Genomic DNA, 19,540 nt, shown 5'->3' with positions numbered 1-19,540 from the left:
ACTTTGAGCAATTGTTAATTAAGAGAGCTGTGAAATTAATGTTAAAAGAAATATGAAAAGGAGCGTTTTAATGTATATAAGATATCATAAGTGAAAAATACTTTGTTTTATAAGTGAAAAATACTTTGTTTTAAAACAAATTGAAGTTATGAGGTTACATTGATGATATGTATTACATATTAATATAACTTTTACCTTCTTAAAGCATTCGTAAAACTTTTAAATGTTGATCTGTATAAACTAAAGTACAATATACTGTCTAGTCTAGTTATTGTTGAAAAAAATGAATTTAGTTTATATAAGTTTTAAAACTTCTTTTTGGTTTACATATGTGATACTTTAAAATTAGTAATGCGTTACTTATGGTATTATTAGTATTAAAGTATTATAGTATTATTAGTATTACATTTATTGTTCGTGTTTGTATTTTTTATTAAAAATTTAAAAATACATATTTTTTTAAAACAGATTTTTATGTGCAATCATTTATTAGGCAAATAATTTTAAAACATATTCACAGAAATGAAGAAGGGGGAAAATGAAAATTAAATTCTAAAAATTTTTTAAAAACTTGAATAGGTTTATTGACATATATAAATAATAATTACATCGATCGATATTATAAATATTAAACTCTCATTGGCAAAGCATTCATTATTCTACTTCCTTTTTCATTCCCTAAATTTACCGCATTTTCACGCACAACAGGATATATTTCATCATATAAATTGGTCATATCGTTACATTCATATAAGCCCATAAGCAATTCGTCATTTTGGAGTAAGCAAATGTTATGTAATACACAACATGCAATTAGAAATTCAGGGATTTTTTAAATATCTGTTAACGGCAAGCAATCTAATAATACTCTGAAACGAATTTTCAGTTGCCCTATTCCCTTCTCGATGGCCATCCTTGTTGATGACAAGCAATAATTATAATTTGTTTGCCAAGATGTTAGATGCACGTTATTCCGAAATGGTACCATTAAATGCGGATGAATGGCATAGACAGCATCTCCAATTAGATGAGAATTATTTGGAAAATATTGCTCGGGTGATTCGAGAAATCCAGCTACAGATGAGTTCCGAAAAACTCTGGCATCGTGGACAGAGTCTGCCTGCCCAGCAATGTGTAAATAAACCCCGAGAATCACAAATAAGTTGAAGGTTAATGGAGTGAAAACCTTTTCTATTGACGTGAGAGTTTGAATCTTCAGTAGGAGCTCGGATTTTTATATGAGTGCCGTCAATAGCGCCAATAATATTGAGGAAGCCACATGATCTTTGAAATCGCTTCATTACATTTAGAGCAACCTGATCTCTAGGCCATTTGATAAAACGAGGTGCGACACAATGAAGGGCGTATGTCACTCGTTGTAATGCTCGAAAAGCTGTTGCTCTTCCTACACCAAATTTCGTAGCAATAGATCTAAAATATATAATGTACTATATAAATTAAAATGACTTATTGATTTATGTAACAAAATTTAATATAATTGATACTGAGTATTTACTATATGAAGTATATATTCCATTACCTGTAAGAATCAGGTGTAGCCATGAACCAAATAGCAATAAGTAATTGTTCCTCTTCCGATATTGAGTTTCTGCCACCAGAAGCAATATTAATAGCACGTAATCCTGGTCCAATCGATGCCAATACAATTTGAAATGTTTTGGGAAACATTCTGAAAGAAATTCAACATAAAAGACAATGTTTTAATTATTTATAGCTAGCATTTTTATGGGTTATGATAACATTATTTCATAAAAGACTTCATCCTATTTCTTATTTTTAGATATAATAAGTTATTTATACAATCATTACTCACCGAAAATGTTGTTTAAATACAGTTCTGGAATAGTTCGGTATTACTCTTTCGACATAGTCACTCAATTTTTCGGAAATCACCATTTCTCTATGCGTAGTGTCAAACATTAATAGAGCATATAATAATTCTTCTTCATTGAGACCATTTTCATTTTCAATGTCTTCATTTTCGCTACTATCGCTAGAACTACCGATACTCATAATTTCATTATTTCTCAACACGAAGCTTACCCTTAACAATAAGATAATGTCGACGTCCATATTTGAATAATTTCGAATCATACTGGACATATGTTCGCATCAAATGCATGAAACTGTTCCGTTCCTAAGCGCGCATAAAGCGCATTAACGAAACGGAACGATATACATGTGCGCAGCGCATTGACTGCTACATATGCGTTCGATGCCTGAAACGAAACGCATCCCAAGTTTCATACAACAGTATAGTTTGTAATAGCGTTGAACATGTCGAATTTTGTGCCTGGAAACTATGATTTGCGGACAGCATTGATTTTCTGTTACCATTTGAAGAAAACTGCTGCAGAATCGCATCGAATGCTTGTCGAAGCTTACGGTGAGTATGCTCTTGGTAAATCATAGTGCTTTGAGTGGTTTAAAAAATTCAAAAGTGGCGATTTTTAAGTGAGAAACGAAGAACGTGGAAAACCATCGAAAAAGTTTGAAGACAGCGAATTGCAAGCATTGTTGGGTGAAGATGACGCTCAAACTCAACAATAACTCGCGGATCAATTGAATGTGACACGAGAAGCCGTCTCCATACGTTTGAAATCCATGGGAAAGATCCAGAAGATGGGAAAATGGGTTCCACAAGAATTGAATGAAAGACAGCAGGAAAACCGAGAAACCACTTGCGAAATGCTGCTTGCCAGGTACAAAAGAAAGTCATTTCTCCATCGAATTGTGACTGGCGATAAAAAGTGGATATATTTTGAGTATTCTAAGCGTAAAAGATCATGGGTAACTGCAGGAGAACCATCGACATCGACTGCAAGGCCAAATTGCTATGGACGGAAAACAATGCTCTGTGTTTGGTGGGATCAGAAAGGTGTGATCTATTATGAACTGCTAAAACCTGGCGAAACCATTAATTTATACTGAACGCTACCGACAACAAATGATCAATTTGAATCAAGCTTTGCGTGAAAAACGACCGGAATATCAAAAAAGGCAACACAAAGTGATTTTGCTTCATGATAATACACCATCACACACAGCAAAACTGATCAAGGAGTGAGGCGTTTGGTTGGGAAATACTTTCGCATGCGGCTTGTTCACCAGACTTGGCTCCGTCCGATTACTACTTATTTGCATCGATGGGACACGCACTTGCTCAGCAGCGCTTCACTTCTCACGAAGATGTACGAAAATGGCTAGATGACTGGTTTGGCTCAAAAGAGCAACAATTTTTTTGGCGTGGCATCCACAAATTGTCAGACAGTTGGGAAAAATGTATAGCTAGCGATGGGGAATACTTCGAATAAAATATATAAAGAAAACAGAAAAAAAAATAATAATAATCATGTATAATAAATTTGAAAACGACAAAAGTCAGTGTATTAGCAGGTCAGAGAAAATTATATGAAATCAGTATATAGTATGATGATAAAATACCTTGAATTATGTGATTTCCGTAAAACAATGTTAAGGTCACCATAGTGAAAAAACATAACAGTATATTATAAACTGTAGATAATTAAAAGAAAAAATTAAAAAATTAAAAAATTAAAAAATTATGCGACGTGAGTATATGTGGTACTTTACTATTGTAAGTCACAGAATAAAGTAAGAGCGACACACTTCGGCGAAATAGGAATTAAATAGAACTGTCTGGAAAGAAAAGAATAAAGGAGGGGAGAACAGGAGTAGAAGGGGAAGACAGAGAAAAGAAGAAGAGAATTGCGTTGAAAACCATCACGAAGGAGAAAGAGCACGAATAATACTAGAATAAGATTCCGGCAATGCCTCAATGTCCTTCATTTTATTTATACCCTGTTTTTGTCGTTTAATATGTATCATTTCTGATACAAGTCTTTTATTATAAGTCGATTCGCTATCTAAGACCTTTACTTCGTCCCATTTGAAATTGTGATCGAATTTTATTCTATGGTCTGAGATAACAGAAGGGGAGCTAGTATTTTTTCTGATGTCGGATTTGTGTTCGTTGACTCTTGTACTTAATCTTCTTTTAGTTTGACCGACATAGCTAGCCTCACAATTCTCGCATGATATCTTATAAACCACATTCTGGTTAGACATAAGTTCTAACTTATCCTTTCCTTTCCTAATAAGACCTTTCAAAGTATTCGGAATAGTGAAGGCCAACTTGCAGTGGAACATACTCGAAATCGGAAGAAAGCTCTCCGAAATTGATTTAACATATGGGATGGTAAAATATTTATCTTTAACTAGTATGTTACCTGTCTTATTCTTATTATGAATATAAAAATTTATTCTTTGTGTAATATTAATAAAAATGAAAGACAGTGGATAACAATTGTCTAGAAAGGTGTTGATAGCATTGACAAGATTTCTTTGTTGAAAGGAAGGATGTAACAATAATAAGATTTTATCAATGCAATTAATCAAAGTACCTTTTTTATGGCAAGTAGGATGGTTGGAATAAAAACTAAGAAACCTACCAGAATATGTGCTCTTATGAAAAACATCAAAAATTATTCGGTTATTGTCAATAATGATAGTTGTGTCTAAAAAACTGATTCTATTCCCTGTACCGACCTCACAAGTAAACTGTAGTCTAACATGTATTGAATTAAAAATCTTCAAAGTCTCAACCAAGTTATCATGAGGAAGCGCAAGTATAACATCATCAACATACCTATAATAAAATAATGGTTTCACAGTTAACGATCTAATAGCCTTCATTTCGAGGTCCTGTAAAACCATGTCAGCAATTATGGGAGAAAGTGGTGAGCCCATTGGAGTACCAAAAACTTGTTTATAAGTCTTTTTATTAAAGGTAAAATAAGTTGATTCAAGAATGAACTTAATTGCAAAAATAAATTCATCTATGGTAATGTCAGTCTTACCAGAAATGTGTTCCCATCTCCCCTCAATACTATTAATAGCTAGATCAATAGGGATATTAATAAATAAGGAAATCACATCAAAGGAAGCTAAGCAGAAACCAGAATCAAAATTCATGCAATTCAACTTTTCTACTAGCTGAAAGCTATCTTTAATGTAACTAAAAGTCTTAGGTATATTGTCTTTAATGATGTTATGTAAAAAAAGTGAAAGATGATATAAAGCACTATTAATAGAGGATACAATAATCCTCAATGGATAACCCTCTTTATGTACCTTAGTCAATCCATACGCTCTTGGAGTAACTCCATCCGTAGTAAGTAAACGTCTATATGTTATATCGTCTATGAATTTATTGCGTTTTCACCTTACCAATAATGTGCGTAATTCTTGCGTCAATCTCTTCGTCGGGTCAAAGGCCACCGACTCATAGGTACTTAAATCTGAGAGAACATTTTCCATTTTATCTATATATTTGTCGTAATCTAGAACAACCGTGACATTACCCTTGTCCGCATTGGTTATTAATAGGTTCGGATGGTCATTAATAAATTTTTTAGTCGTGTGTAGCCAACTGCAAATCTGTTTGTCTTGAGTATTAAGTGAAGGAAAATTCTTCTGAAATCTGTTTAAAACTGGAACCGCGTTATTACAAAAACATAATTTACAATATTTTTTGGTCTACCAGTAATATTGCTTTCGATATGCTTAATAAATTCAACCAAAGTATAATCTTTATTAATTTTATTGATAGGAAGACCAAACTTTTCACCCAATTGCAATACAAATTTAACCTTCAGAGGAACGTCACAGTTGCTAAGATTAACGAACCATTTATCATGCAAAGTGTCAAGGGAAACCGCATCCTTGAACATTGAAGGATCAATAACTACAACCCCAGAGTCAGAGTCAGTATCACCCGAACCCATCTGAGACAAAGATTTAAAACTGTTAGAATTAACATTATTAACTTTTGAAACGGAACATGCAAAAGTGATAGGTTTAATCTTAGATCTTACAGTTTCACCATTTTTATGTATCAACCAATCAATCTTATTATTAATCCTGTTAGTCTGGTCCAAAAAGTAGGAACTATTGATGTGATCCAAATATTTGAAGAAATTACAACTCATGAAGGTCGGTAAAGAGATGTCAACTTTGTTAGAAAAGTCATATATGTGTCTTCTAGTAAGTAGCAAGTGACTTTAGGCATCTTTAAGTTCAAGTCGCATAATCTTTTTCATCTGATACATTCGTAACCTTTCAAATCTAATGTAATAACTATTTTTATAAAACTGAACGTTATGAGAATTGAACAATCCATATAAATGGAGCGGAACAATGTCATGTTTTAAACAAAAATTCAAGAATTTTATGCGGATCCTAATATTAATACTCAATTTTACCAAATTACATAATCGTTTGAGCAAATTACAAATATGAAAACCGAACCATAATCTTATGAGAGAGAAAGAAAACGGCAGATGATAAATATGTAAATAATTATAATTGTCACGCATAATTTCGCCCGCGTAAAATAAAATATAATAAACGAAAGGCTTAATAAATTAAACATGGGTTGTAATTTCTTCAAATATTTGGATCACATCAATAGTTCCTACTTTTTGGACCAGACTAACAGGATTAATAATAAGATTGATTGGTTGATACATAAAAATGGTGAAACTGTAAGATCTAAGATTAAACCTATCACTTTTGCATGTTCCGTTTCAAAAGTTAATAATGTTAATTCTAACAGTTTTAAATCTTTGTCTCAGATGGGTTCGGGTGATACTGACTCTGACTCTGGGGTTGTAGTTATTGATCCTTCAATGTTCAAGGATGCGGTTTCCCTTGACACTTTGCATGATAAATGGTTCGTTAATCTTAGCAACTGTGACGTTCCTCTGAAGGTTAAATTTGTATTGCAATTGGGTGAAAAGTTTGGTCTTCCTATCAATAAAATTAATAAAGATTATACTTTGGTTGAATTTATTAAGCATATCGAAAGCAATATTACTGGTAGACCAAAAAATATTGTAAATTATGTTTTTGTAATAACGCGGTTCCAGTTTTAAACAGATTTCAGAAGAATTTTCCTTCACTTAATACTCAAGACAAACAGATTTGCAGTTGGCTACACACGACTAAAAAATTTATTAATGACCATCCGAACCTATTAATAACCAATGCGGACAAGGGTAATGTCACGGTTGTTCTAGATTACGACAAATATATAGATAAAATGGAAAATGTTCTCTCAGATTTAAGTACCTATGAGTCGGTGGCCTTTGACCCGACGAAGAGATTGACGCAAGAATTACGCACATTATTGGTAAGGTGAAAACGCAATAAATTCATAGACGATATAACATATAGACGTTTACTTACTACGGATGGAGTTACTCCAAGAGCGTATGGATTGACTAAGGTACATAAAGAGGGTTATCCATTGAGGATTATTGTATCCTCTATTAATAGTGCTTTATATCATCTTTCACTTTTTTTACATAACATCATTAAAGACAATATACCTAAGACTTTTAGTTACATTAAAGATAGCTTTCAGCTAGTAGAAAAGTTGAATTGCATGAATTTTGATTCTGGTTTCTGCTTAGCTTCCTTTGATGTGATTTCCTTATTTATTAATATCCCTATTGATCTAGCTATTAATAGTATTGAGGGGAGATGGGAACACATTTCTGGTAAGACTGACATTACCATAGATGAATTTATTTTTGCAATTAAGTTCATTCTTGAATCAACTTATTTTACCTTTAATAAAAAGACTTATAAACAAGTTTTTGGTACTCCAATGGGCTCACCACTTTCTCCCATAATTGCTGACATGGTTTTACAGGACCTCGAAATGAAGGCTATTAGATCGTTAACTGTGAAACCATTATTTTATTATAGGTATGTTGATGATGTTATACTTGCGCTTCCTCATGATAACTTGGTTGAGACTTTGAAGATTTTTAATTCAATACATGTTAGACTACAGTTTACTTGTGAGGTCGGTACAGGGAATAGAATCAGTTTTTTAGACACAACTATCATTATTGACAATAACCGAATAATTTTTGATGTTTTTCATAAGAGCACATATTCTGGTAGGTTTCTTAGTTTTTATTCCAACCATCCTACTTGCCATAAAAAAGGTACTTTGATTAATTGCATTGATAAAATCTTATTATTGTTACATCCTTCCTTTCAACAAAGAAATCTTGTCAATGCTATCAACACCTTTCTAGACAATTGTTATCCACTGTCTTTCATTTTTATTAATATTACACAAAGAATAAATTTTTATATTCATAATAAGAATAAGACAGGTAACATACTAGTTAAAGATAAATATTTTACCATCCCATATGTTAAATCAATTTCGGAGAGCTTTCTTCCGATTTCGAGTATGTTCCACTGCAAGTTGGCCTTCACTATTCCGAATACTTTGAAAGGTCTTATTAGGAAAGGAAAGGATAAGTTAGAACTTATGTCTAACCAGAATGTGGTTTATAAGATATCATGCGAGAATTGTGAGGCTAGCTATGTCGGTCAAACTAAAAGAAGATTAAGTACAAGAGTCAACGAACACAAATCCGACATCAGAAAAAATACTAGCTCCCCTTCTGTTATCTCAGACCATAGAATAAAATTCGATCACAATTTCAAATGGGACGAAGTAAAGGTCTTAGATAGCGAATCGACTTATAATAAAAGACTTGTATCAGAAATGATACATATTAAACGACAAAAACAGGGTATAAATAAAATGAAGGACATTGAGGCATTGCCGGAATCTTATTCTAGTATTATTCGTGCTCTTTCTCCTTCGTGATGGTTTTCAACGCAATTCTCTTCTTCTTTTCTCTGTCTTCCCCTTCTACTCCTGTTCTCCCCTCCTTTATTCTTTTCTTTCCAGACAGTTCTATTTAATTCCTATTTCGCCGAAGTGTGTCGCTCTTACTTTATTCTGTGACTTACAATAGTAAAGTACCACATATACTCACGTCGCATAATTTTTTAATTTTTTAATTTTTTAATTTTTTCTTTTAATTATCTACAGTTTATAATATACTGTTATGTTTTTTCACTATGGTGACCTTAACATTGTTTTACGGAAATCACATAATTCAAGGTATTTTATCATCATACTATATACTGATTTCATATAATTTTCTCTGACCTGCTAATACACTGACTTTTGTCGTTTTCAAATTTATTATACATGATTATTATTATTTTTTTTTCTGTTTTCTTTATATATTTGTTTTCTACAAATTTTGTATAATTTAATAATTTTTACTGCTATTTTTATCATATTTATTCTAATTTGTTCTTACAAATGTTATACTTAGTTTTTCTCTATTACATATTATTCAACTCATTAAACTTATGTTATCCAATTTTGTAATTTTATACAACTTCAACAGATGCAATGCCGGTTTTATCTACTCAGGATGTCTCTTATCACATACACTTATACTGCAACATATTGAGTGAAATAAAAAGTTTATATATTTTCATTTAAAGATTCCTTTCTACTGATACTAACATATCGAGTGGAAGATTTACACAATTTATTTTATGACACCTTTTAATTGGCATTAGCTTTACAATTTCATTTGACGACATACTGGTAATGAATTCTACACAATTCTCATCCGACAATTTGCATCTGTTTCTATTATTCTGCGCTTTACATGTTTTTATTTAAGAACTTTACATATAATTTTTATTATTGCGACTGTTATAATATTTTTCGATATGTTACTGTGTTAGTTTTTGTAACTTTGCGTTTGAGAGAGAATTTAAGTTCTTTATACAATAATTTTTATCGTTGGTATCTTGTGAACATTGAAAATGGTCCAACAAGGACCGAAACATACGTTTGTTTTGTTTTATTTATTCATATTATAGTTATCATGATCTTAGTTATTATTATATGTTTATGACATCTTTATACGATCTATTTATTTACAACAAAATAACCTTAGGCTTGTAGCCCTATGACTCTTACTGATTTTTAATTTATTAAGCCTTTCGTTTATTATATTTCGAATAAAATATTTTTTATCATTTTCATGCAATAAACGTGTATTTTCTATTAAAAAATTCCGGTTTCATATTTACATACCTGGTACATGCAAGACCCGCGCAACGACAGTCTCGGCCACTTTGCATGAATTAAGAACCTGTCTCGTCTCGTAAGCTCACAACTCAGCAGAAAGAAGAACAAGAAGTTTTTCTGCGATCGGTAAGTGCACATAAAGAATTATTATTTTCCATCTTACTAATAAAAAATAATTGTAATAGTAATAATTTTTTGTTTTTTTTTTATTTACAGGTGCCTTTACTAGTTTGGCTCGAGTTAAAAATTGCAGACACACGAAGTAGATTGCCAGAAAATCAACAACTGCGTCATCCGCCTGCTGAGCGAAAACGACAGATAGCTCCAATTTGGGAACCACTGCAATAAGGTACTACGAGTACCGGTCGTAGTATACGCCGACCTGGAGTGCGTCCTGCGAAAGACGGAGCCCAAGGAAGACGCGTCGTCGTACTTATCAACACGAGGTTTTAGTATAGGATACTACGTGCGATACTTCGTACAACGACACGTTATCGTCATATCGGTTCCGTCGCGATGAAGATTGCGTCGCGTGGTTCGCGCGACAACTCCAAGACTTGGCGCATCGTGCAAAAAATATCGTATCTGGTAACATGCTATAGAAACATTGTCGAAAGAACAATGGCAGGCGTACCGTAGCGCGACGCGTTGTCACATTTGCGAGAAACCGTTCGCGCCGGACGACACGCGGTTTCGCGATCATTGTTACTTAACCGGTAGATACCGCGGTCCAGCACATTCAAACTGTAATCTTAATTGTAAAAATTAATTATATATTCCAATCGTTTTTCATAATTTATCGGGCTACGACGCACACTTTATAATTAAGCAAATTGCTACCGCGTACGAAGAACAAGTAGATGTGTTACCAATAACCAAAGAAAAATACGTTTCGTTCACAAAACATGACTATAGCACTAAAGACAAAAATGAAAATAATTTTCAGAAAAATTGTTGTAACGTCCGGTGCGCCTATAGCGTAGCGCCCCATCCGTTTACCAAGCGAGCGCGAGCACGGAATATAGCGAACGAATATAATATGTGCCGACTATAAGCGCGTTCAGCTATAGGCCAAGCCACCGAAACCGTCGCGATTGAACGCCGCGCATACTGCGCCTGCGCCAAAGTATAAAACGCTAAAAACGATGCAAGAATGCACTTTAGCGAGAAAACATTGTTAACACGGGGTAGGGAATGACCAATACAACAACCGACCTCGACGCAGCTGCAGGGAAAAACCGCAGCGCTACGAAAAAAACAATTAAAACGCATAACGCCAACGCAATGCATTGCCGTGCAACCCCGAATGCACCAACCGGTTACAAAAGGCCCCTGAATACGAACAAAATCATCGCGAATAAAACCAAAGCGCATACAATTGAGAAAAAGCCTTAAATAAACATCAAATTCCACGCGCACAAAGAATAAAAGGATTCGGAAAGATGCAAGAAACTTATGATGAAAAAACACACAAAGAACAGATGCAAGTCCTGCAGCAACGGGCTGCAGTACGCGATGACTGAGCGCGCCAGTACGAAACTCGCGACCCCCGCAGCGAAATAAAAGGCCCAAACTAATTAAAACCCAATTATCATTAGAATAAATCATAATTTACATAATCGGCACGTAATAGTGATTTCGCAATGGCACGTGGACGAGAACATCCCCTTGCAGCGAGGGGCCACGAAATAAACAGTATATAAAGCAGAGCGTTCACAAAGACAAGCGTCCTTACTTCTTCCCAATTCTATAAACGGTAAGTACTCCTAGCGCTTTAAGTAGCGCTCTGGATCTTCCTGTATTTCCTACAAAATCCAGCCCCGATCGTGCGCCACCCACGGCGTCTGACAAGCTATTTCCACTCCCAGTCTCGACAGCGCTGTCCATAGCGACGCCGAGACTAGCCTCCAGCGGAACTCCAAACGAGCGCCTGCCACGGCGTCGAGGCCTCCGCACTCCTACCCTCTCTTTCCAACCACCATACAACGTTTTTTTTGGGCGTAGATGCCACAAAAGAAACGTCCGAGGGGTAAGCGAGGAGGGTGGAGGGTCCACCTCAAGGAGCTCCAACGAGGGCTCATCGCGGAGGGAAGTTTCGACCCCTCCAGATATTGGGGGGAAGACCTTAGAAGCCTCGAGAAGGTCGCCATCGGCGCGACAACTCCGCCAGCGGGAACCGCAGATTCCGGGTTACCAGCAGACAGAGCCGACATTAGGGAAACCAGAACTCCCGCACCTCCGCCCCCGCGACCTGTACCGCCTCGGTCTCCACCGCACGTTGCGCCCATCCGGAAGGCTACAAGGCCAATACTAATTACTACTAAACCCCGCGTCTTAAACCACATGCCGTGTAGTATTAATATTAAATTAATCAAGTCTTAATTGCCAGTCTCTTCTTCATTTCCTTGCCCTTAAGGCTCCTTTCTCTACCCTTCCCTGTTCCCGTTACGTACAGACACCAGAGAGCATGGATAGAGCGAAGCGAGTGATGAGATATTACAGCCGCCCTAGGATAGAGATCTAAATATCTTCTTAAATTCCTTGTACACTTTCGTGTGTCACGGGTGCTCTATCTGACAATTCCTCCGAACTCTCTGGTTCATTTTTCCTGAACTAACGAAGGAATACGGAAGCTCGAAATCCCGTTAAAAATAATAAAACATAATTCTCAAAAGTACGATAACAATTCAATTCGTGCCTTATAAAGGCACTGGTGACAGCAGCCTGCCCCCACGCGTAAACACGCGCCGAAGGCAAATCTCTCCGGAAGCCAAGGCTTCACCCCGCGCGCCCCCGCTCTGCGCCCCGCGTCCAACGAAACCTCTGCAGCGTCTCGAATCACAACAATCGCGACGAACACGCGACTTCGGACGTAACATTGTGTAAAATTACGTTTTATAGTTTTATTTAAATTTCTCAGTACAAGCCTCGATAAATTGGCGTCATTTCTAAGCAGAGACAAATTAAAAATCGTAGGTTCCAAATTTTCAACATTACGGACGAAGAATTTGAATTACTCACGCGAAATGGCGTATTCTCGTACGAATACGTTGACTGCGTCGACTAATTAAATAAGCGATGCTTGCCACCTCGCGAATCATTTTATAGTTCGTTGATGGGCGATACAGTATCCGACAGCGATTAAGCTCACGCCGCGAACGTATGGCAGCGATTCTCCATCTGAACGCTCGGCGAGTACAGTGATCTGTACTTGAAAACAGCTGTCTTGTTATTGGCTGACATTTTCGAAAATGTTCGTGAAAGTTGTGTTGCGAGTTACGGTCTCGATCCCGGCATTATTACACCTTGCCTGGTTTTCACGTGGGACGCAATGCTAAAATATACCCGCGTAAGATTTGAGTTGCTCACCGACATCGATACGATCATGTTCATCGAGCGCGGTATACGCGGTGGTCTCAGTCAATGTTCCGATAGATACGCGCAGGCTAATAACAAGTACATGTGTTCGTACGACTCATCGAAACCATCGTCGTACTTGATGTACTACGATGTCAATAATTTATACGGGTGGGCGATGTGCTACCATTGCCATACGCCGAATTTCGATGGGTCAACGACGTTGCGAACTTTGACGCGAGCGCGATCACTCCGGATACGCCCACCGGTTACATTTTCGAAGTCGATCTCGAGTATCCGCAGCATCTGCACGATCAACACATTGACCTGCCTTTCTGCCCGACGCGCGATAAGCCGCTCGGCAAGCGCGAGGATAAACTTCTAGCGACGCTGTATTATAAACAGCGTTACGTCATCCACTACCGTAATCTGCAGCAATGTACTCGTCACGGTCTTCGCGTAACAAAGATTCATCAAATACTACAATTTGCTCAATCTCCATGGCTCCGCGATTACATTGAACTTAATGCACAATTTAGAACTCGCGCGAAAAACAATTTCGAAAAAAATTTATAGAAATTAATGAACAACGTGGTTTTCGACAAGACCAAGGAGAATATGCGCAATCACGTCGACGTAAAATTATTAACAAAATGGGACGGACGATACGGTGCGAAGGCAATGATCGCAAAACCGAATTTCCACGGTCGTAGCGTCTTTGCGGATAATCTAATCGCCATCGAAATGCGCAAATTCGAGGTGAAGTTCGACAAGCCAATTTACGTGGGCATGTGTATACTCGACATATCGAAAGTCGGCTTGTATGAATTTCACCACGAATATACGCAGGGATGGGAAGTAACTCGTTACTTGTAACGAAGTTACAGTTAGAGTTACTTTTTTTCGGTAACTGTAACTTAACTTCGTTACTTTCTTTCCATCTGTAATTATAACTTAACTTAGTTACATCTTTTAAGTAACTAGTAACTAATTTAATAGTTACTTTCATAGTTATTTTCTATATTTTAAACTTATTTGTCAATTTAGTGTGCGGTAGTTTCATTTGGCGCTGCAAATACTTCGAAACATTTGATTAATCAGAAGAAAGAAATTTAATTAAAGCGTTCAATGAACTCTTGTCTTGTTTGGTTTATATTTTTGGATCTAATGGAATCCGCCAATCAAATACAAGAGCGCTCAGAGAACGGTTGTAGGTGCACTAAATGCACTTGATCAGTGATCACTGAGCCGTTGTTTTCTGAACGCAATCACGTAACCCATACATGTTGCTGCGTGTTCGGGTATTCCTTCATGTTTTCTACGTGACTGGTAACGTGCTACAGATTGGATAGTGATAATACGCAGTTCACAGTGTTTACACACACACACATACGCATACGCATACGTGCACACGCACGCACGCGCACGGAGAGAGAGAGAGAGAGAGAGAGAGAGAGAGAGAGAGAGGGAGAGGGAGAGGGAGAGGGAGAGGGAGAGCGAGAGCGAGAGCGATAGGGTGAGAGAGAGAGAGAGAGGGAGGGAGTTGTACACTGTTAATCAGAGATATCAGTGTGTTACTGATATTAGAGTGAAATTCGTGAAATTGTAAGGAACAACTATATTCCTGTTTAAAAAACTGCGATTCTTGAATTGACTATCAGACACTCTAATACTAATACCGTACACTAAAAAAAAGTTTCACGTATAATTTTGGGACCTACTATTAAAGGTATGTATTTATGCACGTAAGTAAAGTTACAACTTATAGCTTACATATAAAATTATTCAGTACTTATTTAGAATGCCCTCCTAGCCTCAAATCTTTTTAAAAATGTATTAATTCGTTGTATATTTATTAGATCTGTTTACGTAGCTTGTACTTTTTGCACTCAGCATTTTCGCTTTCTCTCTTTTCAACGCCCAAATATATATCTATCTCATTTTAAGTTTAAAAACTTTTGGGGATTTCAAGTGTAACGCGAATAGATCTACTCATAACGACAAATCTGACAGAAAAACGCGGCGGTCTGCCTAGCAAAACAAATTATTAAGCATTAAAAAAGTTCGAGACTTCAGAGATTAAGATATCTCTCATAACATTTTCAATTCAAGAAGATAGCAACGAATTAATAATATGTGATAAGAGAAAATAATTAATATTGTGAACCGAGATAAATTATAATTCTCTATGTATAATTTTATTCACCATTTTATGTTTTCTAGTTAGACTTACTTATTTTTAACTTCGATAATACTTAATAGAACTTAATACGAAGTCGAACCGTATATTTTGTTTATATAAGTTAAATTATTATTAAGAAATTAACATTAAACAGCTTGCTTTGACTCCTAGCTCCTTAATTTATAATTTGATTATTAAAATTTTATTGAGCCTTATAGATTTGTTTTTCATTTTATAATTGAGGTCAAGTTTATAGAAATATTTACGCTGATGAATTATTTCCAATTTTTTCTAATAGCAAATTCGATTAGACGCATTCAGTACACACTGGTTCACATTAAAATATAATTTATGTCGTACATAAATTATAATGTAAAGAGATATATGCTTATTAATCTTATTATGTACATAGAAACCGTGCAATTCTCATTTTTACACATATTTATGTTATTTACACTTTTTATTTAAAATATATCTATATTTGTACAAAAAAATATCAAAAACTTATTGTTTATTTTTATAATTTAGAAATAAAGAGTCGCAAACAATGGACAAGGAGGCATCTGAATCTCCGAATAAAGGTAAAAGTAGTAAAATGCCATGGCCAGCATATGTAGAGATATTTGAAGAAGAGATATTTCAAGAAAAATTTGGAAATGACAAAAATTTGTCATTTTTGTGCAAAATTTGCATCAACAAGAAAATCATACATGCAAACAAAACTTCTACTTCCAATTTAAGAAAACATATGAATGTAAGTCTTCTTTATTAATATGTTTTTTTATTAACACAAAATTGTTACTATTTGCATGAATTGTTGTCTACGAAATATTTATAATAACATAAATCAAATATTTTGTACACGACAATTTGTAAGTAACGGTTAATATGTTTGATTTGTGATACTGAAGACGACCAGATATATGGTCGAAACGTTTATCAAGATATATGTAAAGTAAATTAATATATTTATTGCACGGTCACCCTGCGTTGGCTTTTACGCTCCTTTTTCGTTCAAATTTGATTTTTTTTTTAATTAAACTTAGATTTCCATGGAATCTTTTAAGTTATGTGAAATATTCAACCTTAAATTAAATATACATACAATAGTAGGTATAAAAAATTAAAGCTGGAACAAATGAATGTTTTTAATTTAAACAATTTCTGATTATAATATTTGTAGGCAAAACATCCACACCTCTTGGACACCATAGATAAAAACAAAATTAAATTGTCAAAGAAACGTCCAAATGAAGATTCTGTAAATAATATTCCAAATAAACATCATACATTGGAAAGATGGGGCGCTGGGAATTCAATCGCTACTCAGAAAGGACTGGATAAAGCAATACTACAGTTTATTATTGAAAATATTCAACCTCTTTCCATTGTAGATAGTCTATCATTTATAAATTTGATTAGAATTGGACTTTCTTCACATATCAATATAATGTGCAGAAAGACATTAAAAGAAAGACTTTGTCAAATGTATCATAGAATGAAGAATGTCCTAGAAAAAAAGTTGACAGAAATAGAAATAGTTGCGACAACGGCAGATTTGTGGAGCAAAGGAAAAAGGTATAATATGTGTAACTTATATTAATAAACTCTGTTACCGACTCGGTCCGGCGTCCATTTGATAGGGAGTTGGAGGCGCTACGTGGCGCGCAGATAGGCAGTAAGGTGGACACGACGTTAGTTTTTAGTTTTGCAAGTTTATGTTCGAATGCAAGTAACACACACATTGTCTCGTGCTTACAAATAAAGCAATTTTAAGTTTTTATCCCTTGGCATCATTCACACCAATCCATAACATAATTTTGGCGCCCAACGTTGAGGCACGAGACGAGGAAGAAATCAGAAAAGCATAAGTGAAAGCAGACAGACGCATAAAGACATTCTAGAAATCGTCGCAGTGAGAACGGACGGAAAACATGGCGGAATTGAAGAAGGCTAAATTAACGCGAGCTCGAGTCAAAGGACAAGTGACGCGGATTTTCAATTATATCTCAACAGAACAAGGCATCACATATCAACAAGCAGAGACCCGTTGTCACAAACTGGAAGAATTGTGGGTAGCGTTCAATGAAAACCAACTACAACTGGAAGAATTACGCATAAAAGAAGAGGAACAATTGGAAGATGTGGTGAAAGAGGAAGAAGGAGAGAGAATCGTCTTCGAAACCAGGTACTATGAAGCAACAGACAAGGTACGCAGCGTCATGGCAGAAACGCAACAAGCAGCAAATTTAGTGGTAATGCAAGAACAGCAAACGAATAGGGAACAGCCTCCAGGTACGATTAATGTTAAATTACCGACGCTAACCTTACCCGCGTTTGATGGTGAGTACGAAAAATGGATGTCTTTCAAAGATGCATTTACGTCTTTGATACATGATAATCGAAAGTTAACGGCAGTTCAGAAATTCCAATATCTGCATAGTACGGTAAAGGGCGAAGCCTTACAAGTAATTAGTGGACTGAATACAACGAGTGAGAATTATGTAATTGCTTGGGACCTTTTGAAGGGCCACTATGAAAATAAGAAATTGATTATCAACAGTCATTTGACATGGTTATTGGAATTTCTGCAAATTACAAAGGATAAGCATAAAACATTGAAGCAGTTTATAGTACATATTAGCACTCATTTGAAAGCGTTAGAAGTGTTAGGACAACCCGTCAATCAATGGGATGCTATCATTATTTTTCTTGCTAGGAACAAGTTGGATTTTCATTCATAGCGTGAGTGGGAGGATGTAGTCGGACAACAAGAACAAGATCACATGCCAACGGTAGAAGAATTTCTTAAATTCTTGCAGGAAAGATGTCGAACATTTGAGATGTTGAACAGTGGAAAGGTTAAACAGGAGCCTACAACACAAGCTAACACCAGTAAGAAGGTTGAGAAGCGAGTAGCGTTGGCAGTCACTACGCAAGCATGTCCGATTTGTCAGGAAAAGCATCACATTTCTAATTGCGAGGAATTCTTAAAAAGATCGGTTCAGGATCGAAAGGCAGAGGTAAGAAAGAAACAGCTGTGTATTAACTGTCTAAGAGCAGGGCACTATGTAAAAGAATGTAGGTCTTCAAGTTGCCAAATCATTAATGGTGTCATGCAATGTTCGACGGAAATTAGATATTCCACGAGTCTACAGATCGAGTCCCGTCATACCAACTTTAAAGTGCAGATAGATTGTTTGGTGCTTCCTACCATAACAGAACGATTGCCACAAGTCAAATTAAACAAAGAAAACATTAAGTTACCTGACGACGCTAGAATAGCAGATCCCTCCTTCAACAAGCCAGGTAAAATAGACCTACTGATAGGCGCTGGCTTATTTTGGAAATTATTGTGTGTAGGTCAGATACAAGGTGGCCGAGGGAATCCTACGTGGCAAAAGACTCTTCTTGGATGGGTAATCGGAGGCGAGATGGTGCACGCGAATCCTAACAAAGCATCAACGTCGCTAATCACAACGAATCAAGCTCTACAAGAACAAATCGAGAGATTTTGGAAACAAGAAGATATTCAAGAACCGCGCTTACTCAGCAAACAAGAAGGTTACTGTGAAGAGCATTTTATCAACACATATTCAAGAGAGTCGGATGGAAGATTCATAGTTAGTTTGCCGAAGGATTCTCAAATTGCTCTCGGAGACTCACGGGAGACCGCGATGAAGAGACTGCTCGCGCTAGAAAGAAGATTTAAACGGCAGCCAGCCCTCAAAGAAGAATATGTTCGCTTCATGGAAGAGTACAAGGATAAGAGACACATGAGTACGGCATCTGGGGATGTCGCTTCCAGCAAGAAGCCATCGTACTTTATACCACATCAGCCTGTACTTCGGCCCGAAAGCACTAGCACAAAGCTCAGAGTAGTATTCGACGCATCGGCCAAGACAGACAACGGAAAGTCACTCAACGACATGTTGCTGCCTGGACCTAATTTGCAAAACAACTTGTTA

At 36.0% G+C, this 19,540-nt stretch overlaps 1 protein-coding gene across 2 annotated transcripts; it reads left to right on the top strand.

The window, feature by feature from the left end:
- The first annotated feature begins 14,978 nt into the window (after nucleotides 1-14,978).
- LOC108758010 (uncharacterized) lies at nucleotides 14,979-17,705 on the top strand. 2 transcript variants are annotated; one of them, XR_001939932.1, is made up of 3 exons: nucleotides 14,979-15,119; nucleotides 16,101-16,153; nucleotides 16,756-17,705. XR_001939932.1 is itself a non-coding variant. In XM_018502721.1 (3 exons), exons 2-3 carry the CDS (start codon nucleotides 16,120-16,122, stop codon nucleotides 17,173-17,175), a joined length of 627 nt encoding a protein of 208 aa, XP_018358223.1. In that variant the 5' UTR covers nucleotides 14,979-15,119; nucleotides 16,101-16,119; the 3' UTR covers nucleotides 17,176-17,705. The 2 variants fall into 2 exon arrangements, 1 of the variants encoding a protein (XP_018358223.1); XM_018502721.1 differs by having other exon boundaries at nucleotides 16,101-16,326.
- Nucleotides 17,706-19,540: the final 1,835 nt, after the last annotated feature.

This window comes from Trachymyrmex cornetzi, unplaced genomic scaffold (genome assembly GCF_001594075.2).
Source record: "Trachymyrmex cornetzi isolate Tcor2-1 unplaced genomic scaffold, Tcor1.1 scaffold1013, whole genome shotgun sequence".
NCBI classification, from domain to species: domain Eukaryota; kingdom Metazoa; phylum Arthropoda; class Insecta; order Hymenoptera; family Formicidae; genus Trachymyrmex; species Trachymyrmex cornetzi.
Note: the sequence above shows the minus strand (reverse complement) of the source record. Positions and strands in the feature narration are given on the sequence as shown.